The following is a 24,463-nucleotide window of genomic DNA, read 5'->3' on the forward strand; positions in this document are numbered from 1 at the left end:
TATCAAATGATAACTTTTTTTGTTTGATTTTTTTTTTCCTTCAAGGTAAGGGTCTCCCTCTAGCCCAGGCTGAACTCACTCTGTAGCCCCACACTGGTCTCAAATTCACAGATCCTCCTATGTCAGCCTCGTGAATGCTGGGATTAAAGATGTATACCACCATGCTGGGCTGAGAAATGAAGTGAAAAGTTTAGGAAAGGAGCCTTATGTCTTTTTCAATCCATGAAGGCATCCATTCCATTAGCATTTCCTCTTCCTGGATCATAGTCCAAATTCTAAAATATCTTTCTTTTTGTGTCTTTGACCAAATCAAAGGACTGCATTCTAGTCCTTTAGAATTGTATATTAACAAACAGTGTGAATAATTTTTTTTCCACAGTCACCCAAGTTCAGATTCATAAGTTAAGCTTTTTCACTCTTTCCACTTATTAATCAAGAATTCACAGTGTGGCCAGGTGTGGTGGCACACACCTTTAGTCCCAGCACTCAGGAGGCAGAGGTAGGAGGATTGCCATGAGTTCAGGGCCACCCTGAGACTACAGAGAGAATTCCAGGTCAGCCTGGGTTAGAGTTGTACCGTACCTTAAAAAAAAAAAAAAAGAATCCATAGTATATCAGGGATTATGCTGGGCATGGAGGGTTAAGAGATCAAAATAACACAATCCCCGAAGAGAACAACATAGTTTCTTGGTGGATAGGAGCATTCTGTTTCTGTCAGAAGTGTTACTGTCTAACTGAAGGGGCGCTGCTATGATATGGTACCAGGCAGAGTGGGAAGATAAGGAGGAAGTTGGCCTTTTACTTGGAATGGTTAAGAATTCTCATTTTCACATGGTCTTAAAGAGTTCAAGGTAAGAAATGGAGCAAAGGTCGTAGCATCCTCTGCACAGAGGGGTGCAAAAGCATACTAATGTGAGTGTGAATGGTACTGTGTGGAAACAATCAAGACTAAAATACGATATTCTTTGGGACAGCCACACTAGGGCTCGTGCACGCGTCCACTCTGCTTCGCCAGTGCCCTTGCTTCCCTAGCAGTAAAGAGTACTGAGCTTCCTTCTGGGAGCAAAGCTAGATAGTCTGGGACACTAGGGCTTATATGTGGGGGGGAAGAAAGAAGTGAGAGAGGATAGACTGTGAAGGAACTTGAATGATACCTAATCAGTTTATGTGTCACCAGATTTACTCATTCATTTATCCATACATTCCCCCCCACAGAAGGGATAGAATGCAGAGTCAAGACTCTAATCAACCTGGACATGATAGTTCACACCTTTTTGTTGTTGTTGCTGTTTTGTTTTTTGAGGTAGGGTCTCACTCTAGCCCAGGCTGACCTGGAATTTACTATGTAGTCTCAGGGTGGCCTCGAACTCACAACGATCCTCCTACCTCTGCCTCCCGAGTGCTGGGATTAAAGGCATGCGCCGCCACACCCAGCCGGTTCACACCTTTTAATCCCAGTACTTTGGAGGCTGCATGTGATGGGAGGATCACCGTGAATTTAGAGACAGCCTCAGCTATAGAGTGAGATCCTAGTTGAGTGTGACACTGCCTCCAAAACAAAAACCGAAACAAACCAACACCGATCCAATCAAGAGCAAAAGGTTACTTGATTCAGGCAGTGTTCATTGAAATAGTCGGTTGTGAGTAGACATCATTTCTTTTATTTTTGTTGAGGCCAACTCTTGTTACGTAGCTCAGGATGGCCTGCTCCTCACTATGGCGCCTTGGCTGCCTTATTTCTCATGATTCTCAATCTTATTCTCCTGATCGCTAGGATTACAGAAGTATGCCATTACACCCACAGACAGGAAATTGTTGAAAAATTTCATGTTCTGGCTCACATGAATAGTTTTGAGAAAGGCAGAAAACAGAAAAATGAAATAGAAATTCAGGTTTCTATAGCATGTGACAGCATGCCTTTCTGCAAGGCTGAAATGATGACAGGCGTTGACGTTCTGTGGAACAGAGAGAGGCTTTGGGCCTGCGCCGTCACCTCGGCTCACTGAACTTCTGCTCACGGCACTGGCACAATGCACTTGCCCCCCAACAAACTAGCAGTACAGTGGATGTGGCAAATGGAATCAGCTTATGAAGCCTTCTGAAGCAATCGGAGGAACCGGAACTCATGCTCTGTCTGCAAAGAGAAAGGCCTATTGCTGAGTGAACCAAACTGTTTATCTCAACTTAGTTGAAGTCTGAGGAGATAGGCTATAGTACACAGAGGAATGGTTTGTTAGCTACATAGGCTACAAAAGCATTCTGTTCTCTTTGTAGCACACTGTCTAAAATAGTACCAGTTGACTAAAGGGAAGGAAAAGAAATAAAACTGAAATATCATGCTTAGAATATAGCTAAAAACACAAAGGAATATGGCAATATTCAAAGAAAATGAAGTTGAATTTGAGAGTTTCTATTGAGAGATTCCAACTTAAAAATATTTTTGAGAGTGAAGAAGGGGGGGGAGAGAGAGAGAGAGAGAAAGGAAGAAGAAGAAGAAAAAGAAGGAGGAGGAGGAGGAGAAGAAGAAGAAGAAGAGGAAAAAGAAGTAGGAGGAGGAGGAGGAGGGAGGGAGCGAGAGAAAGAGGCAGAGAGAGAATGGGCCCGCCAGGGTATCCAGCCACTGCAAACGAACTCTGGGCACCTGTGCCTTGTGCATCTGACTTATGTGGGTACTGGGGAATCAGACCTGGATCCTTAGGCTTCACAGACAAGTTCTTTTAACTGCTAAGCCATCTCTCCAGCTCCTGTTCCAACCTTTAATTCATTTTATCATCTGTTGAGACCAAGTTTAGTCCATCAAATGGCTAGAGAATGTGGGTAAAGAAGCTCTGTAATTCCATGTATCACTACGGAAATTATTATGATGAGGTAAACCGTCTTGATGGTGAAGCAGCTCTGCAGAGATGACCTGTGCTCCCCATGTGACAGCAACAAGGAGGGCAGCCCTGGTCAGAAGTCCAGCTCCTCGGCTTCTGCATACCCCAACATGCTCATCTAAAACTCCGCTTCACTCTTCTTTTTTTCTGCCACATCCTTCCTTCCTTCCTTTCTTCCATCCTTCCTTTCTTTTTTTTCTCACTTCACTCCTACCAGTAAAATGAGAATAGTATCTGAATAGCCGGTATACTTACAAGGCTGTTGGGAAGATCCGAGGTTATACTCCAAATATATGTTCTTTTTGACCTGTGAAGCTATTTGCATTGTTATTATTACAGACTAGGCTATGTGTGGACTATTTAAAAGACTCATGGGATCACTCCGGTGAGGTGAAAGAGAGTAATCCGAGCTAGGACCGTGGAACATATTGCACACCTTCTCTTTCCAGGAACATGAACACACAAAGGCATTGCAAGATGTGGACTCCCTGGTGCTCTGTCCTGTATTGCGCCCCAGGATATTTCTGCAGTAACTACCACACAGAGAGCTGATGACTTTGTAGTTAAGAGAGATGATCCTTCTTGCAGCGAGTACTCAAGGTTCTCTTTTGTGGATCTAAGTAGCTCAAGGAGTATTGTGCTCAAGAGACAGAATAATAATGCTTGAATCTTAGGAGACAAAGAATGTGGAACAGCAGTTTTCCTTGCACGGCGTTAATCTTCATTGTGCACAGGAAAACTCATGTTCAGATTCTTTGAATCTATTAATTGAAAATAGATATATTTCTGTTATATACTCTTATTTACACTTATGGCCTGCATTCTATATTTATTTATTTATTTACTTTTTTTTTTGGCTATCTACCCATTTGAAAGCTAGTTTCCTGTTATTCCTAGTTCACACCTTTGTAGCAAATAATGAATGTATGGCCAAAACCTTCTCCATTTTAGTCGGAATCACATTTGGATAATGGCCAGTAGGAAGATTTGAGACAAAATTGCCCATTTTCATTGATAGGTGTTGTGCATTGACCCCTTTCTTTACTAAGCAGCTAAAAATGGTCTTAATTCATGTAAAATTCTGTGGCGGTTTTATGACTAGAAGGTGTGATTTGTCTTCTGATCTGTTTTTCTTCGGCCACGTGGTAAGGGATGCACGGTCAGTGTTGCAGCAACCCTGCATTAGTGCACACCGAGCAGACCCAGATTCACCAGCGCCGCCCAGGAGAATGCTTGGCACGACTGCATCCTAGCATGTAGCTCTAGTGGTAGTGATGACTGTTGCTTAATGTAACTTGTTAGAAACGGGCATGTGATAAATAGAAACTAATGCATAGCAACACAGCAATGTCTTCTAATCTTTTTGTTAATTATTAAATTGCTATATTTGTTGAGGGAAGTATATAACACCAAGGGGAGGAAAATGGATGCACCCATGTGATCTGAGAGCCATGGGATGGGCCCAGAAGAACTGTGAATAGGGATTAGGAGAAGGAAGAAAAGGGGCTGGAGAGATGGCTCAGCGGTTAAGCGCTTGCCCGTGAAGCCTAAGGACCCCGGTTCGAGGCTCGGTTCCCCAGATCCCACGCACAAGGGGGCACATGCGTCTGGAGTTCGTTTGCAGAGGCTGGAAGCCCTGGCACGCCCAATCTCTCTCTTTCCCTCTATCTGTCTTTCTCTGTGTGTGTCGCTCTCCAATTAAAAAAAAAAATTAAAAAAAAAAAAAAGAGAAGGAAGAAAAGGAAGTGCAGAGAGCTTCTGCTTCAGTATGTGCTGCAGGCTTGCCCTGCATGTGTGGGCCTTCCTGCCTCTGGCCCCAAATTCTGGGATTACAGGCATGTATCATTGTGTCTGGCCTCTGCTTGTTAATCTTAATTAGAAATCAGGCCGAGGATCAGCAATGTATCTAGAATATTTATGAAATGTTTAAGACTGTAGTCTAAAAGTATGAAAATGAAGGGTTGGGAAAATTGCTCAGTGGTTAAAGTATTTGCTGTGTAAGTATGAAGACCTGAGTTCAGATCCACAGCACCCATGTCAATAAAAAGAAGTTAGACTCACAGAATACATTGTGATCCTGGTACTTGGGAAGTTGAGAAAGGTGGATCCATGGAACTCACTGGCTAGTCTAGCTAAATTGGTAAGTTTCAAATTCAGTGAGAAACACTGTCTTAAAAAATAAGGATAGCAATTGAGGAAGACACCTGATTCTGATCTCTGACCTCCACACATGCATCTGCACACACATGTACACACATACAGATAAAAATACACAAATAACATCTTGAAGCCACAGTTGTTAATTTGATAGCCTATACATTTAAATCACAGTAAAATTTATTTTTATATACATTTAATTATGAGGCAGAGGACATGATTTTTTTCTCACCTGCCATGGAGGTGGGGGGAATAGACCATGAGATGAAGATTAATCTATTGGTGTAGTTCTAGTGAAAACGATGTGGAATATGATATATCTAAAATGACCTAGTAATTATGTACCATGCAAAAATGTTATTATAATACCTATGACATTGATGTTTTTTAAAATTTATTTTATTTATTTGAGAGTGACTCAGAGAGAGAAAAAGGCAGAGAGAGAGAGAGAGAGAGAGAGAGAGAGAGAATGGGTGCACCAGGGCCTCCAGCCATTGCAAATGAACTCCAGATACATGCTCCCCTTGTGCATCTGACCAACGTGGTTCCTGGGCAATCGAACCTTGAAATGGGGTCCTTAGGCTTCACAGGCAAGTGTTTAACCACTAAGCCATCTCTCCAGCTCACATTGAGGTATTTTTATTGAAGTCTGTCTATCATAATATCCATTTCCATATTCAAAAATAAAGGTTATTTTTGCTCTTATTTATTTATCCTTTTGTAAAGGTGCTGTTTTCCTATGCCATAGAAATTAAAAGACTTAGATAATGTTGGTAATAGAAGCATTTAATATATATGCTTACTTTAGTATAATTAAAAAAATTATTTATTTATTTATTTATGAGAGAGAAAGAGAGAATGGGCATGCCAGGGCCTCTAGCCACTGCATACAAACTCCAGACACATGTGCCCCCTTGTGCATCTGGCTTACGTGGGTCCTGGGGAATAGAACCTAGGACCTTAGGCTGTTTAGGCAAATGCCATAACCACTAAGCAACTTCCCCAGTCCCCGTTAGTTGATTTTTGAAGGAGGTTTGTGGAAGTTTCATTTTTTTCATGTATGTGGGTGTGGTGTGTGCCTGTATGTATGCATGTTCATGTGTGTGTGGGCCCATGTGTGTTTGAGTACATGTGCACCTGTGTATGGAGACCAGTGGTTAAGTAGTAAGTCTTAGTACTTATCCAGCACTGAGGACTGATGAGAAGGAGCCTGTTAGCTAAGATTCTACTGATTTGCTTCAATAACTAAATAGTATATTACTGTTTAGAGATGATTAAATGTACTTAAAGGTATTCTTGGTGATATTACGTAGTTCTTCAAAGAAAGTATGTATTTATATCTGGCTTTCTACTTTTGGGCAAAAATAGTAATAACACTTTCAAAATACTGATGGGAAAGCGAGTCACAATAAATATGTTAGATTCTCAAGATAAAGAAATGTACAATTCTGAGTTGCAGCATCTGTCTATAAAACTAGTGCAACTGGGATATACTATTTCAGTAAGATACTCATTAAGTGTAACTTTAAAAGTTTCTTTTCCTTTTTTAAAGTTTGGCTTTCCAGTACATTGTTGGGGGGGAATGTCTTCGATTGCTTTTCCTCTAAGTGCCTGTAAGTGGGAATGCATTCAGATTCAAAGGAGAAAGTCCCTTTCATTCCTTTCAAGGAGTCAGTCCACCCTGTTAGTGCCTCTCCTGCAAAGACGGTGGGTCTTAACTGCTTTTAGCCAGAATAAAATTGCAATAGACTTCAAGAAATGGACATTGTAATGTGAATTTTCTATCACTTATAGTTGATGGCTCATTTGTTTCTTTTTTTAGGCCAGTAAATTTTATTCTCCACCCTGACCAATAGCATCTACCTTTAGAAATAAATATTTGATAATGATAGTTAAAAATGCTATGTAATATTCATATCTAAATCTTCAAAAATGATTTTCAATTTCTATACTAATAATAACCAAGGAGTAATAAATCATAAACTAATTATATGAAATGCCTTTTCACTCATGGCTTCCTTCTGTCTCCAGATTTTATTTTCCTATTCACAACATCCTTGTGCTGCAAGCAAGGTTGGCTCCTTTGTTCCTTGGTACTTTTCCTGCTGCTGGGGAGAACCTCATGCCCATTGGGCACATCTGTAGCTCTGAGCTATAGCCTAGCCCATATCTGCACTTTTACCTGAACACTTACAGGACTAAGAGGTGGATGTGACTGTCTTCAAGACCCTCAGTTTAGTTGTGGCTCAGCTAAGAACTGAAACTAGCTCTTTTTCCTTTCTGGTGATTGGCATAACCTTTCACAGTATCTTACACAGTGCATTTTGCTTACACTCTAGGTTCTTCTGCTTCCATCACCTCTTGGACGGTCATCACCAGCTGAGCACAGACTGAGCCTCTGCAACCTGAACCATCAGCCCTGCAGATTCCCAGGATGAGCTCGCCAGTGCAGCCCGGTCAGTCCTATAGCTTTGTAAACCGTACCGCACCTTTCACTGAAGGACATTGCCTTGTGTTGATTCCAGCCAAGCAGTTGAACTCATGAAGGAACATTTTTTTTTCCCTGAATATTGGTACAATCATGTATTTTTAAATTTTACATTCTACAGTTAATTCCCTACTAATCCAGTTTGCTTTCTGTGTGACTCGTATTTGCATTGTTTGAGCACTGAGCTTCTGTTTCTAAATGAATTTTCAGGTTGAATTTTTTCACAGTTATAAATATTAAATATAAATACAGGCATCTAATTTGCACCTATCATCATTTTATTTGCTTTTAAATTATGCCGTGGGGTTTGGGAGTCTGCCTGTGGGTTGGCTCCACCTCTATTTCTTTGATACACAGGAAAGATATTTTTCCTCCCCACCCTTCTTTGCTGCCACTCCTGTTTCCTATATACATATTTAATAATAATCTCAGTACTTGCTTCCTCTGAGTCCAGAATGATATGTGTGGCTTGGGGAGTGCTGTGCTCAGCACAGGCAACACCCATCCCTCCAGGGACAGGGTGTTGGGTTTAGAACAAATATGATCCAGGTTTTGAGAATGATGGATGGAGTGGGGTCAGCTACCATGTTAGTCACGGACAGACTGTCATAGAATTTTATGCTTGGATCATTATGGGAGCTATTCATTTCTATGTATTCTCCAGCATGTTGATACCCTTGAGTTACTCAGCTCTACAGGTCAAAGGTAACGTAGGGTGATGTTGAGAGCTCATAAAGGGAAACCTTTTACCAAGATTTTTCACTCTCTAGATTGCTGCATTTAGGTGAACATTTATTTCTTAAAGTTTACTGCTCAAGTTATCTTCACATTCCCAATAGGCTGCCAACTGGAAATTATAGGGAAGTATTACTATGATTGTTGATTCTAAGATGGAGTATCATGGCCATGAGTTGTAATTGGAGTTGAGTCACCTCTGTTTAAACCAATAAAGTATTACCTAGGCCCGTGTCCCTATCTACCCAGTAGCTTTAAGTTTCTTGCATTGACATCACTTGGAGAGTTTGTAAAAACAAACCCTATACCCATAATATTTTTATTTAATAGGTCTGACGTAGAGTCAGAGATCGTAACTTTTATGAATTCCCTTTGCCAGTGAAACTACGGTTGTCTGTAGGACCTGCTTTTGGACCACTGACTGCCCGTACCTGCTCTTCCCACACCCCTCCACTGCAAAGAGCCTTGTTGAAGTGTATTCTGTGATCTGGGTTACTCAGTACAATTATACTACAGTATGGTTACCATTTATATAGAGAGGAACTTAAATAATGTCTTCATTTTATGTAGCACTTAAATATATATTTTATATAATATATATTTTATCTGTATTCATTGTTATGTAAATTTAATGTTTCAAATCTGCATACTTTAAAAGAGGCATTTAATTTAGAACCACCATAGGGATATATTTTATTTTATTTTAATATATTTATTTTATATATTTTACAAAAAATATATATATATTATATATGTGTATTTTTTTCTTATAATATTTCACAACTGGAATATGTTTGCTCTGTTCCATAGAATATAGGTTTTATTGTTTTTATTTATTTTTAAGGCATAACTAATTCTTTGTCTTATTGTTTTTCATATAACATTCTACACTTTCTGAACCACTTTTGCAAAACTAATATTTTCTTTTTTATTAAGGAGAAACTCTGTTGTGGACAAATCATGTGTTGGTCCCATTTTCCTCCTCCCTGCCTCTATTCCACTGAGGGCCTTCCCTCCTCAGTGGAGATACTGGTATTCACCATGGGGTTATGGGTTATGAGCTAGGAGAGTCACAGTCTGTCGCTGAGGTGGGGCAATGACTCTCGATACTTCTTTGCACCCTGTGGCTCTTACAGCCTTTTCGCCCCCTCTTCCATAATGATCCCTGAGCCTTGATGGGTGTGTTATAAGTCTAATTTTGTGATGAGCTTTCAGCAACTTCTGGATTTCTGCTTTGATATGTTTTGAGTGTCCTTAGCATCTATCACCATCACCCGGGTGCAGCGTGTCAAGCTTGCCTTAAGAAAAGCATTCATGCTTAACTCACCAATCCTAGAACACAGGTTGTATAATGTTGAATTTTTATAATCTGAAAATGTCCTTTGAGGCTGCTATTTTAAGGAGAAAGTTCTTGCCAGCTGTGGTAATTGTGGAATTCAGAAAAGAGAAAACATGGCAGATAAATGAGATAATCTGGAAGGAAGCTCACTTGACCTTAGGGCCACTTGTGTATTCTTTGTATGTATACATAATTCTGCTTAAGGACAACATTATACAAACGCCTCTTTCAATTCTGAGAGGTGTTTATGAAATGAAATTTGGAAATGTCATGGGAAATGTGCCCACTGGGTGGGAATCTCTTCCATTTATTACAAGGAAAAAACTGATTATGGACCTGACGTGAACTTTGTGTATAAAAGAAAGTCTTGATTCACATATTTAGAAAATATTAAGTTTAAAGCCAGTATTTTAGGGGGCCATGTATATTCTACTTGTGAGATATGACTTAATCATTTGATTTAAAAATTATTTTCCTTACATCTTCCTTTTGCTTTTTAGCTATCTAAGCAGTAAATTAAAATGGTTTTATGCAATCACCATTCATTGGTTTTGTTCTCTTAGATAAATGGCTTCTAGAAAGAAAAATAGATGTACTCCAATACTTCCCCAAATTCCTGAATAGTAAATATCTTATATTATATATGTTTGTCTTGAAAAATGGTCCTGGACTAGTATGAATTATTTTGCCCATGCACATCTCAGATGTGTTTTCTCCATCCGTATTTCCATGCAACTGATATTAATTGAAAACTGTTCCTGTCTTGATCATGTATTCAGTCAGACAATGAATGCTGATTTTTTTTTTATACAGCATTCATTAGTTTTGATTTTAGTCTTGCTACCCCACTAATGTTATAGTTATAGTTCCAGGGATTCTTTTTGGGCACTGAGAAGCCTACATGGAGGGAAGACTGTTCTAAAGCAATGGGCAGCTAACTGTGGCAATTGAACTGTTCATTTGTTCAAAATCTACCAAGTGTCTGTGGACTGTATGTTACTCAACAGGACACAGAATTCTAAAACATACTTTCTACCCAAAGGACAAAACCCTTTCAAGGAAGAAATGGAAACAGTAATGGCTTGGTCCGCTTGGTATCGTATATATTCTAACAAATACAAGACCAGTAGTGCATTGCTTCTATGTCACAGTATGGAAGCTGTTGGTAATAATTACCTTTTGTATCGATGGCCAGATTTCAGAGGGACCACCTAACTTAGTGTTTCTCAAGTATATGAGATAAGTGAAATCACCTGTGTCTGTTCAAAAATGAATGATCATCTCTTCCCCCACAAAAAGTCTTAAGGTCTAACCCTAAAAGGTGGTAGGAGTTGAATACCAGATAGCATAGTCCATAGTGCTCTCCATTATAGCTTGCAACGTGCAGAAATGCACTTAATCTGTCCAGAAGCATTAGTGTTTTTCATTTGGAGACTCTACAAACACAAATACATAATTAACTTTTACCAAAAATCTTCTGTTTTTGAGCAAGCATATGATAATTTATTAACTTTGCTCTCTGATGGTAAATAAAATAGCTTGTGCCATGGAAACCCAATATTAGTGTGGAAAATTCTAGGTATTTAAAGATATTTTCAGCTATATAGGCATCCCAGTTTTGTGGGGTGGAAGGGCATCAAACTAAACATACTATTTTTTAAAGTTATTTTCAAAATCTATTATTATTATTGTTATTATTATTATTATTACCAGCATATTTTGTATGGATACATCATGTGTTGGCATTCACTTTTTCCTTGTCCCTGCCCCCATTCTGCTGGGGACCGTCCTCAGGGGGGCTGTGGGTATTCCCTCTGGGGTTGTGGGTTATGCATTGTGGGAGCAGCAGTCAATTATTTTGGTTGGGGGGGGGGTAGGGAATGCCTCTGGGCATGATGTCTCAACCTGTGGCTCCATTCCACCCCTCTTCCACAAAATTCCCTGAGCTGTGATGGGTGAGTTTTAAGTCTACTTCAGTGATGAGCTCTTAGGAGTCTCTGGATCTCTGCTTTGGTAGGTGTTGAGTGCCCTCAGGGTCTGTCTCCTGCACCCTGGTGCTGATTATGAGGTTCAGCCTAAGGAGGATCACTATGAGTTCGAGGCCACCCTGAGAATACATGGTGAATTCCAGGTCAGCCTGAGCTACAGTGAGACCCTACCTCAAAAAAAAAAAAAAAAAAAAAAAGTTGGGCTGGAGAGATGGCTTGGCAGTTAAGCGCTTGCCTGTGAAGCCTAAGGACCCCGGTTCGAGGCTTGGTTCCCCAGGTCCCACGTTAGCCAGATGCACAAGGGGGCGCACGCGTCTGGAGTTCATTTGCAGAGGCTGGAAGCCCTGGCGCGCCCATTCCCTCTCTCCCTTTATCTGTCTTTCTCTCTGTGTCTATCGCTCTCAAATAAGTAAATAATTAAAAAAAAAGTTGCAGGTTCAGCCTAGAAGCAGCACTCTTGCTCATCTCCCTAATTCCTCTGTGGATTCAGCTGTGGCTTGGCTGAAGTGTGAGGGGTAGTTTATCTCCTCCAGTCTCGCTACCTTCTGGAAAAGAACAGATTCTCCAGCAGATAGTGAAGTCAGCATAGTTTAAATAGGATAAGCATTATTAATTTACAGGGAATTTGATTATTTAACCCCTCTTTTAGCCAAGGACTAGTGATAGCTTGATGCTAGAGAGCATAATCTTTGTCTTGATAGGATTCTGATCTGGTTCCCAATTCTAGATATGGATTCCCTTATACTGAGCAGATCTCTTAGCCAATCAGAAAGCTGTTGGTTTCCTACCTAGGTTATGTGTCACCATTCACTGGCATTTGCCTCTTGTCAGGGTGTGTGTTTCTGAGTAGCTTAGACCTCTGGTTGCTTAGACCAGGGCCACCTTCCCCCAGTCGCTCTTATAACACTTTTCCAGCACTAGATAGGCTAAGTGTCGGGGGACTGGCTCTCTTCTGGACACTAGCCTTGTCTCTCCATGCTCTGGGTGTGTCTTCAGCAATAGAGTCTTACCTTTTGCCTCAGGCAGGTAATCAAGTGCCTTGGCAGAAACCAGTCTTGCCAAACATATTCTTACAGAGTATTCTCTTTTTATTCATGAGAACTTTAAGCCTATATTGTACCAGAAAAGATTGTTAGTATGACCACAAGATTTTAGAAAATATGATGTGAGCCTGGACACTTTTAAGGATTAAAAAAAATTTGGTTGTGTCAACCTTAAAGTGATTTTGATGTGACACTGCATTTGACAAATATATTTTTAGTATTTTTAATTTTGTTGAAAATTCATCCACCGGAGTTTCAAGCACTGAGCCAGTATGCATGAGGCTTTCTAGAACTGTTCAATGCTATTTTAGGTAGTTTAGAAGTACAGTGGTCATGGGTGTCTTGCCAAGTCCTATAACATTAGATTTCAAGGCTGTGAACTAAATTTCCCAGAAAACAGCTGCTCCTGCTTCAAGTACCCAGCAAGACTATCAGCTGATTATAGAGTTTCAATGTAGAGAGATTGGAAAGCTGCCGGTCCATAGCCAAATCACCTCAGGCCACCTTAGCGCCACGTTGGTGACCAATGAAGACCCACCTGTGTGTCTGACCTAACATCCTGTGACCGCATCAGTCCTTCTTGACATGTGTGAACAGATCCCCTAGTCTCCACCCAGCTGACAGTTGAGAATGTCGAGTCAGGCATGGTGGCGCATGCCTTTAATCCCAGCACTCGGGAGGCAGAGGTAGGAGGATTGCCATGAGTTCAAGGCCACCCTGAGACTCCATAGTGAATTCCAGGTCACCCTGGACCAGAGTGAGACCCTACCTTGAAAAACCAAAAAAAAAAAAAAAACAAAAAAACAAAAAAAAAACCCCAAAATCAAAAAACAAACAAAAAATAAAAAACGAATGTCAGCAGATGCATCTGAGACCACTTTGCTAAAGTGCACCTGCCTGACATTTCCACCAATGACTGGCAAAGTGCCTTCATTTATAACCTTCTTTTGCTCTGTAACTATAAAGCCTTCATGAAATTGTTAACAAATTGCAACATGGACTTTGGCATTACCTGTCTGTGTCCTCAGGCTATGGTCAATTATATTTGGCTCCAGAATAAAACTATTCCTTTTCCATTTGAGGTGAGAGCCGTGTGTTTTGCATTGATGGAGTTCATTGTGTACAGATGATAACTCATTTCTGTTTTCCTCATCATTGATTGAACACTTATATACTATTTTACCCATATAAAGCCAGCGTAAAAGCTTATTTACATAAGCTAAAACATTGTTGCAAAAAATTATTCTATTCATTTTTTCCCATTGGCAAATTTTAGGCAAAAATTAGTTAAGGGATTTCTCCTTCTGCCTCTGTTTTGCCAAACAGCTGCATTCCCTTATAGAAATGGAGAGTAGATTTAACTAATGATCAAAAAGTTCTTTGAAATACAAATTGTTATAGAGATGATAAGTAGTATAAACAATTTGAGGGCAAGTATTAATAAGAGCTTCACTGTGCACATTTTTAAAGAGAACTAATAAAAGCTGCATGGTTCAATTAATACAGCACAACATCGGGTTTTCTGGAAGCATATGGGACCCAGAAGGCCTGCCCCTGTTTTTAAAATTTACAAACTCTTCACCACTTTTACTCCAGCGCATTACCCACTGTGGTGCCATTTAGTCATTAAGTAGGAAACTGAAACCAGGACAAAGCTACAAACAGATATCGTAATGTCCAAATGGGTACTTTTTCTTCAGTTTTTCGCAATATGTTACCATAAAAATGAAAGCTAATGAAATAGAGTTGCAGCACAAGAGCAAGTAGGTTATGGCTTCCCCACATGAGTGTGATCACTTGACTTCATAATAAGATGCAGGTCGGATCCCATTACACGGAGCTTTAGAGCTAAAACATTTCCCAGCTCTTGGCCAGTTATGTATTTCAAATAGTGTTCAAGAGAAAATATTGTAAGATAATAAAACAAATGAGTCCTTGGAAGTTTGTTGTGTCAGGATTTGATCACAGGGTACAGGATTAATGGGGTGCAGGATTAATGGTGCATGTTAAATTTATTATTTTGGATTTTATCTTTCTACTTTATGGTTAAGTGATTTGTTCTTTTGCTATTTCTCAGTCTCAGTTTCTTAATGTGATATTTAAATTTGAAGCATAGGGAAGGCATTTTATTCATTTTTCACTTCCTCTGGGACAGTGCTTTAATAGTGAGACAAAACTTTCTCCTAATGTTCAGTTTAAATGTGTTTTGCACATTTATTTGCTCTTAGGCCTGATTTTTGTAGGTCATGTTTGTAGGTAATTCAACTAGGATAATGCTCATTGGTTTCATTACATTGTATTACTACACACACCCTCATGATATAGTTCAAGAAGAAATGAGGTTCTCTCTCAGCTGAAGTCTGGAAGAATCTTGCTGCTGGTGGTGTTCTTCTCTAGTGGCTTAGATAAGGTCTTGGGCAGCTTCTGGGCCTTCTGATTCTTCACCTCAGGGATTCCAGAGTTAATGCACACCTCTGCCTCAATGTGATGGAAGGCAAACAGAAGAAGTGCATTGTTTGGAGGAAGCCTCCATAGGCACATCACTTCTGTTCACACTGTACTGGATAGAATTCAGTTCCTAGCACATACCCCTAACTACAGAGGAGACTGTGAAATGAAGTCTAGCAGTATTGCACTAAGCAGAGGAGATGGTTTTGCTGAAGAGTTATCTGGTCTCTACTACATTTGTCTTGAACATTGTTGCCTAGGAATAAATGTGATATTGCTTATAATTGATGAAATGTGTGGTTAAATGTTCTTGGTTAAACCAATTACTCAAGACTTAAATAAGATTGTTTTATATAAATGCAAACACATTAAAATCAGGGAGAATCAGTTTACTATATTTTCTAAAAGTTGCCTAAGTAAGACTTCTTTATGGATTAGGTAAATAGATATTACCTAATGAAGCCATAAAAAATTCAAGTTAAACTGAGCATGGTGATGCATACCTTTATTCCCAGAACAGAAGGCAGAGGTAGGAAGATGGCAATGAGTTCAAGGAATTCTGGGACTATAGAGTGAGTTCTAGATCAGCCTGGACAACCGTGAGACCCTGCCTTGAAAAAAAAAAAAGGAATGTAGTATGTGATTTAGAATGTCATATGCCCTTCATATAATATGAAATTATGATTGCATGTATGCCAAGGAAGAACTTTAAATGATATTCACAATTCCTATGGTTGGTTTTTATTGCATATTAGGATCATGGTTCATAGTTTAAAATGCAGTGAAAATTTATAACAAATATACAATGATTGATAGGGGCTTATTTTACATTGATCTTTTTAAAGAAACTTAATTATAAAACAATGGTTAGACTATGTATTTTCTGAAGCACTGTGTGCATAATTTTAGTATTGGGAATAAATATACAAGGACAGAGTTATACAGTATGTAGTTTTATGTGTGGTGTTTTAGAAGTGCTTTCATCTTCAGTATTACTTAGGGTTGCTCTTTAGTGTTAACAAAACCCTCACTCTCAGTTGTGATAATACAGAAAAAGATATAATGCAATATGAACTTTCACTGAACAACCTTCAAATGCTTTACTTTCTATGGTTTCTGTAGACTCAGTTTCAATGTATTATTTATTTATTTATGAGTGCCAATCTACAGCAGTCTTCTCTGTTTATGACTTATTGCCTCGAATAATAATTATGTTAAATAAAATTGAATTATCAATAAGATAGTAAATGCTGAGAAGGCAAAAAGTTTTCTTTTGAGTAAAATGCAGTTTTTTTTTGTTTTTTTTTTTTAGGTAGGGCTTCATTCTAGCTCAGGCTGACTGGAATTTACTTTAGACTCTCAGGTGGCCTCAAACTCAAGGCAATCCTCATACCTGTGCCTCCCAAGTATTGGGATTAAAGGCATTCACCACCATGCTTGGTGTATCAGACAGATTCAAGTTCGCTGAGATAAACTTCCAGACTAAGCACAGTTATGGAAGAAGGGATTTATTAAAGCTTACAGATTCAGAGGAAGTTCCATAATGGCAGATGAAGCTGGCCTGCCTTCACAGGCCCAAGCAGAGAGAGAGAAGCACAAGCCCAAAAGCCAAAAGCATATAGCACACTTCAGGAGCTCCAGCTCCACACTTCACATATCTTTAGATTGAAATCTGAAACCCACCACCACACCTTAAGATCCACCTAGTGACACTGCCTCCAGCCAGTTGGCTACAAATGCAAACTACAAACAATAAAAAACTGAATATATTGGGAGCCATCTATGAAAACCACCACACTTGGCTACTTTTTTTTTCAATTATTATTTTATTTATTTATTTAGATTTTGAGAAAGGGTCTTGCTACATGGCTTTGACTAGCATGGAACTCACTAAGTACACCAGGCTGCCCTTGAATGTACAGTGGATCATCCTTCCTTTCCTTCCCAAATGCTAGGATTACAGACATGAGTTATCATAGCCAGCCTTCCCTTGTATTTGTGATTACAGTTCATCCATCTCTTTTTCCTTATTCTCTTGGTTCTTCCTGAATATGCTGTATAGACTTACAGCATTTAGTGTTCCCGCTAGGAGAGGCACTTACTGGTGTGATATTTATCATGCTTGTCCTTGTAAGTTGTGATGAGTAACTGTTGTAACATATGCTTACACTTACAGTTGACTTTGCGTCATCTTGGAATTATTTTGATATTCGGAATGAGAGACTGAATAAAATCTTGGGTATTAAATTACAGGAAATGGAGAACCTCTGAGGTAGTCTGTGAAGTAGTTTTAAATCATTTTCCTGATAGCTTTGTGATAAAAAGGCCCTTTCCTCTTCAAGTAGATGGTGGCTCTTCAGATATAATTGCATGACTGACCTTTTGTCTGATGCTCTTCACTTCCATGAGAACTTTCTCTTCATGGCAGGGTTAGGGTTCTACTGGAAACTGCTCTTGGGGAGCGGGGCACTTTCCTGTCGAGTCAGAATTTGCACTAATAATTTTGCCCTCTGTGGAATTCTGAGAGTCCTTTGAGAGGACAGTTACCCACAGGGTGCATACGTGGGCATGTGACACTTAACTTTCACTCACAGAGAAACTTGTTGTGTAGAAAGGTCGAAATGAAAAATTGTTAAGAAAGAGGTAGCTCAGAGTTTTGGATTGTAGAGGGTTATAAGCATGCTATGTAAAGATGGTGACACTTTACAGGTCTACCCATTTGAAATATCTATCTAATTAGAAAAAAAAAATAGTCAAAATCACTGCAGTTCCTACTCTTTTATTTATTTATTTATTTTTGTTTTGGGGTATGTCACTTTCATCATGGTGTAAAGCCATTTGAATTAAGTGAATGACATGATGACTGAACAGTTCCTTCAAAAGTCCCATGTCCTCTCATTATATGTTGTATCAAAAACACAGTAAGATATTCTAAAGACTATTGGAAAATGAAAGTATATAACTGAACTTGCATGTTAAGTTACATTTGCATGTATTTGTGTCATTGTGACATTATCATGATTATATATTATCATGTTTTTTCTTTTTAGTGAAGAAAGATTGGATAGATTGTGTTTTAGCTTTATTTTTAAACTGAAGAAACTAAATGGAAAAAGATTTTAAAAGGGTCATGGGGGCTGGAAAGATGGTTCAGCGGTTAAGGCACTTTCTTTAAAAGGGTCACAGTGTATCAATCAAAGGTCTTATCAGTAGAATAACTTGGGAAGCTAGTTATCTTAAGAGGAAGCATGATGTATACCCTGGTGGGTGCTACTGAATCTACAGATTTAAATAAAGTTTGTCAAAATGGAGTTCATTTTCCCTTTTGCTAAAATAGCTGATAATTTGCTTACTCGTCTGCCTTCTCTTTCTTGGTTTTCTGAATTTTTCTGTTATTCTGCTTTCCTTTAAACAGGGTAAGTGTCTGTTTCATAAGCTTTAAAAAATGAGGTATATGACTAGGCTGGAGAGATGGCTAATTTTTTCAACCTATGTAAATTTTTAATTCCTTTATTTAAAATTATGATCTTATAAGTACTAGGCACAGTAATTGAAGTTTCATAAAGATTAAATTTGGATCTTAAATTTTTTGTGCATCTCCATTAAAGATGTGTTTTTAACCTTTTATTCGACAGTTTTGCAGTATGGAATTTGATACAGAAACCGATCTGTTGTTTTGGGATGTCTTACCTTGCTGTGTGCTCAGGAAGTTAAGTTTTCTAAAGATGGTGTAGAGCATCTAAAGACAAGGGCAGGTTGGCGCTGTGAGACAGTCACTCAGCTGTGAGCACCGTCTTGGGTAGGCTTTGTTTGTCACACACTAACCAATCTATCTTACCTTGAATGATGCAATGGTCCAACCTCCTGTGGGGTGATTTCCACTGACAATAAAGCCACAGCCCATTAGTTGGTCAGAAACTCTGTGAGTCCATAGGGACGTTCCCCAATCTAAATGAGTGACTAATTCTTAAAGTACCAGGGAAAACTGTTGTCCTAGAGGAATAGTGACATGCTAAGGCTAGATACTTTATTTTGCTTGTTATAACCGCAAGATCATTAAGGAAATGCTTATATCCTGTTGTGGCTGTATATTCTTAACCAATACGTAGGGCAAAGGGGGATTTGACATTTTGTACTTTTACATATATTCCATACCATTCTATATTCCTTACATCAAAGGAAAAAATGTTAATTACCTGGGTCTCAATAAACCCACATTTTTTTTGTTTTGGATATTTTTATTACCTTATCTGTTTATCCATTTGCACACACACACACACACACACACACACACACACACACACACGTTATTAGACTAGCTCAAGGACTTAAATACAAGCTCTGGAAACACTTGTAATCTATCTGTTACTCACTAAATATTCCTTTGTCCCAGTTTCCTCATTTGGAAAATATGTCATGAATTTGTTATAGTTGTATACAAAAGGCATAACAATGTAAGATAGGAGAGTATCAAGTATCTCATTAGAATTATTACACATAAAGTTGTGTTTTCTCTCCTGTGATCTAGAATTCCTTTTTATGAATGTCAGGGAAAAACCTGCCACCTGTAGGTCCTTTGAACTTAAGAGGCTGCTGCCTAAAGCCACTGTTTCCTTGTTCCATTACCATGTTCAGTTTTGTGGTTTTCACAGTTCATCTACTGTTAAGCAGATAGAATTATACTGTCCCTCTTTTGTACTATGTGCTGGCCCTGGACTCTAGTGCATATCCACTAGTGAGAGACTCCATTTCCTTTCTTCACTGTTTATTTTGTTTTTGTACTTTTTGCATTCCCAGTGAGCACCTTCTGTCCCACCACTTAATGGCTTCAAAGGAAATAAATTTAGCCACCTAGTCCAGCATTTGGGAGGCAAAGGTAGGAGGATTGTTGTGAGTTTGAGGCCAGCCTGAGAATACAAAGTGAATTCCAGCTCAGCCTGGGCTAGAATGAGACTCTACCCTGAAAAACCAGCAAAAAAGGAGGGAAATTTATTTTTTCAATTCTAGAAAGCAGAAGATCAGAATCCGTCTCACTGAGTTGAAATGAGAGCATCACCAGAGCCACACTCTTCTAGAGGCCCTCGGGCAGACCCCGTCCCATGACCTGTGTAGATCTTCTGGTCTCTGGCCTGCCTTGCTCGGTGCCTCTATCTCTCTAGCCTTTGCCTCTGTGCACCAACTGTCCCTCTGGTTTCCTCTCACATAGATGCTGCTCTGCATCTCAGTATCTTTAATCACATTAATCAAATCTGTAAAGTCTCTTTCCCTCTCTACCTCCTTCCCTCCCTCCTTTCCTTCCTTCTTTTTTTTTTTCCTAAAGGTTTTTTTTTTCTTAATTTTTTAAATTCTATTTATTTATAAGAGACACAGAGAGGAAGAGAAAGAAAAAGAGAGAATTGGCTTGTCAGGGCCTCTAGCCACCACAAACGAGCTCCAGACACGTGCGCCACCTTGTGCATCTGGCTTTTGTGGGACCTGGAGAATTGAACCTGGATCCTTAGGCTTTGCAGGCAAGTGTTTTAATGACTTAGCCATCTTTCCAGCCCTTTCTTGTTGATATTTGGTGAAATATTCACAGATTCTACAGGTTGATGATATCTCTGGGGCTATCTCATTTGACTACCAAAAATCCTAAAATAATTTCTGAGGTCATGTTGGCTTTTGTTCTCAATTAATTCATTTTCTTATTCATTCTCTCATAAAACTTTAGAAAAATTGTTCATGACTTCCATACACATACCCAATGTACTCAATAAATGCTGAAATGAAAGCAATAGAAGCCACTTAATCTAGATTTGGGATTCATTCTTCGTATGTCTGCCTTTTCATAATTCCAGAGCATAAACCACTGTCATGCTCCAGTGCTTGTAACTCATTTCGGAAACAGTAGGGGTTATGCACAGCCTATGGGCCAGAAACTGCTTTGCAGTAGGACGTGGGGCAGAATCATGTATCAATTTCACTTCAGTTAAATTATAGGAATATATAAGGTACAAAAAAACCACATGGACTTCACTTCAGGGCATTTTTTATCTTAACAATTCTTATCAACACTGCCTGTAATAAGCATCCACGTCAGAATTTTACAAACTGTCTGGAGCTGGCCTCCTATGCAGTTGTGCAGGCTTCTCATTAAGGGCCCCTATTTCTCTTAAAAATCATCAAGGGATTCTTACACAATGATAGAATTGAACTCAGAGAAGAATAAGAAAGCATGTGTACAGGTATTGGTAAACATACATGACTGAGTGCCATAACTCCTATTGATATATGTAGACACAAAATAATTTTGATACTCACATCTGGCTCAGGGGAAATTTGTAGAAAGAAATGTTTATAATGTCCTTGATACGTATGTAAGATTTCAGCAGGCATCTATTAAGAAAGGGTTATGGGGAGAAAATCCATATAGTTCTGGAATTGTGAAAGGGAGTGTGTCAAAGTTAGGACCAGGGGCCAAAACCTAGACAAGATTTTTCAATTATTGAAACTTTCTAGCCCAAATTCTTAGGAGTTTGTGAATTCTAAGTTTAAGTCTGGCCTTCCATGTTATTTTGAAGGCGTATGTTTTTCAAGATAGGAGGGTAGAATGCATTTCATTTAACAGCTGACAGTTTGGATTTAACCTTTTTAAAAATACAGAACCGTGAATGATGGTGATGGGTTCTGTTTGTATACTAGCTCAAATCTGATGAGCAATAGCAACTGATTTCATGAGGGAAATAAAAATGAAGAGGAGGGCTGGAGAGATGGCTTAGAAGTTAAGGCACTTGCCTGTAAAGCCTACGGACCCAGGTTCAATTCCACAGTACACTTATAGGACAGATTCACAAGGTGGCACATGCATCTGGGGCTTGTTTGTAGTGACTGGAGGCTGTGGCACACCTATTCTTTCTCTCTCTCTCAACCTCTCTCTCTCAAAATAATTAAATAAACACAATTTAAAAATGGAGAGGAAGGCTTTATTCAAATGATTTATGAGGAAGAATAGGATATGTGACTAGAAGACACGTAACAGTGAGAAGTCGGCTGGAGACATGGCTTCGCAGTTAAGGTGCATGCCTACAAAGCCTAAGGACCTAGGTTTGACTGCTCGGTACCCATGTAAGTCAGGTGCACATAGTGGCACATGCATCTGGAGTTTGTTTGAAGTGGCTAGAGGGTTGGTATACCCATTCTGTCTTGTCTCTGTTTCTCTCTCCTTAAATAAATAAATAAATAAATAAATAAATAAATAAATAAATAAATGAAATCTTAAAAAATAATCTGAGGTGGGGGGCGGCTGGAGAGATGACTTAGTGGTTAATGCTCTTGCCTGAAAAGCCTCAGGACTCATGTGTGACTCTTCATGTCCCATGTAAGCCAGACACACAGTGATCTAAGCATTCAGTGTTGCACATGTGCCCAAGGGCATGTTGATTGCATTGGCTGGAGGCCCTGGCACACCAATTCTCTCTCTCAGATTATAAAAATGTCTAGTCTATTAGGCTTGCCTCCGAACAACAATAACAACAACAACGGGATGTAACAAAGGTGATTGAGAAGCTCAACAACAGGAGCTGCATGCTGAGAGACAGGGATTGCAGAGATAGCTCATGCTTGTTTAGTTCTTTTCAAAGACAGGGGATTCACCACTATGCTTTATTTTTGTCATTGAATTTGTATGTAGCATTTCATGTGGGCACCATGCCAGTCGATATTTTGCAGATGGGCATATGGAGACTGTCTACCTGTCAGTCAGTGAACACATGAAACAATGAAAAAAGGTCTATATTTAAATGAGCACATGGAGCAGACTTTCAACCTTGAGCTTGTCTACCCGTGCTTAAGATTCTGCACACTTAATAATTAGGCAGCTTGAAAGTGACAAATGCAAGGAATTTTCTCAATTTCTGTTGCTTGTTTTAATGAACCTCGTTCCATTTAAATTCCTTTCTTGGTTCCTATTTTTCTGCAATATTCCACCTTTACTCTGAAGGAAGAGGGTTGCTTTGGGAAAGGCAGTGTGAACAGGAGGTTCACAGAACAATTCACTATCCCGGTCATTTTAAACAGTTTGTGAACTAGATACTGGAGGAATAGACAACACATAAGTTGTGAAGCATCTTGACTATTGAGTGGCTTTTTCTACCTCATCTGCTAAGAGTCCCTTAAAACTTATTTCAGTCTAACATTCTTATAATGGGTATGCACTCATTATATGATTGTGTCAGATATTATAATGTTATAACATTATATTTTTTCATATATTTTATTCATTTATGAGAGAGAGAAGGGGGGGAGGGAGGGAGGGAATGGGCACACCAGGGCCTCTAACCACTGTAAATGCACCGTAGGCACATGTGCCACCATGTACATCTAGCTTATATGGGAACTGGGGAATCGAGCTTGGGTCCTTAGGCTTTTCAGGCAAATTCCTTAACTGCTAAGCCCTATCTCCAGCCCAAAATATGTTTTATTGTTTTGTGTTGTTTTGGTTTTTGAGGTAGGATCTTACTCTAGCCCAGGCTGACCTGGAATTCACTATGTAGTCTCAGGGTGTCCTCGAACTCACAATGATCCTCCCACCTTTGCCTCCCAAGTGGTGGATTAAAGTTGCACACTACCACACCCAGCTAACACTGTGTTTCTTATGCTGTTTTTCTTAGAATCCCATTCTTCTCATCGAATTTCATATTTTTTTTTTGCTGTTTTAGAGTTAGTACCGAAATTCTTAAAATGTGTCTTGCATGTATTGGTTTTCTGTAATTGACTTGCTGTGCTGAATGTGCTTTTCCTATATAGTTCATCTCACCTCACTTTATTAAGAAAATTAATGAGTGGAACTCTTACAAAAGCATTTGATTAGAATCAAGGGAACTCAAACTTCTTTTCTATAATAGGTCAATATTGGCTTTCAGATAAAGTAGATTTTATGCTGAGGATAACATAACTTTATTTAGCAATATGAGATATCAATCAATGAGGGAAATGCCCATCATTTTTTTTTTTTATTGAAATGACATTGGCGTAGTGATTTTTTTCCACTTGGACTGTGCATTAAGACCACGTGGAGAACTGCAAGAAAAAGACAGACTCTGAACCTGGCCCTCCATCTCAGTGAGTCTGGTGTGTTGACTTTTGAGCCTTACAGGTGTGGGCATTTGTCACTCTGACGTGAGCACCACGCGCAGTGTTGGCTAGAGCTGCGGCGACAGCCAGCATGAGGAAAGCACAGAAAAGCAGCAGTCAGTCAGTAAATACCAAATGCTTACCTTTTGGGAGATGACATATCTTTCCTGCAGAAGAAATATTGTGTAATTATTTATGAAAATCAAACTTCAGCTCTACTTTGAAAGGAGGAAAATCAGCCTCAGCTAGATATTGTCCAAGGACATGTGAGAGTTCCT

General features: G+C 39.2%; 1 protein-coding gene across 14 annotated transcripts in view; it reads left to right on the forward strand.

Moving 5' to 3' along the window:
* Hdac9 (histone deacetylase 9) overlaps nt 1-24,463 on the forward strand; it is a 915,786-nt gene that overhangs the window by 83,452 nt on the left and 807,871 nt on the right. For all 14 annotated transcript variants that reach the window (XM_045135730.1, XM_045135719.1, XM_045135721.1 and 11 more), the window contains exon 2: nt 7,373-7,489. In XM_045135730.1, the coding sequence (XP_044991665.1) occupies nt 7,468-7,489 (22 nt within the window). In that variant the 5' untranslated portion in view covers nt 7,373-7,467. The remainder of the gene's footprint in view (nt 1-7,372; nt 7,490-24,463) is intronic.

The sequence above is a fragment of the Jaculus jaculus genome, chromosome 16, assembly GCF_020740685.1.
Source record: "Jaculus jaculus isolate mJacJac1 chromosome 16, mJacJac1.mat.Y.cur, whole genome shotgun sequence".
Lineage (NCBI taxonomy): Eukaryota > Metazoa > Chordata > Mammalia > Rodentia > Dipodidae > Jaculus > Jaculus jaculus.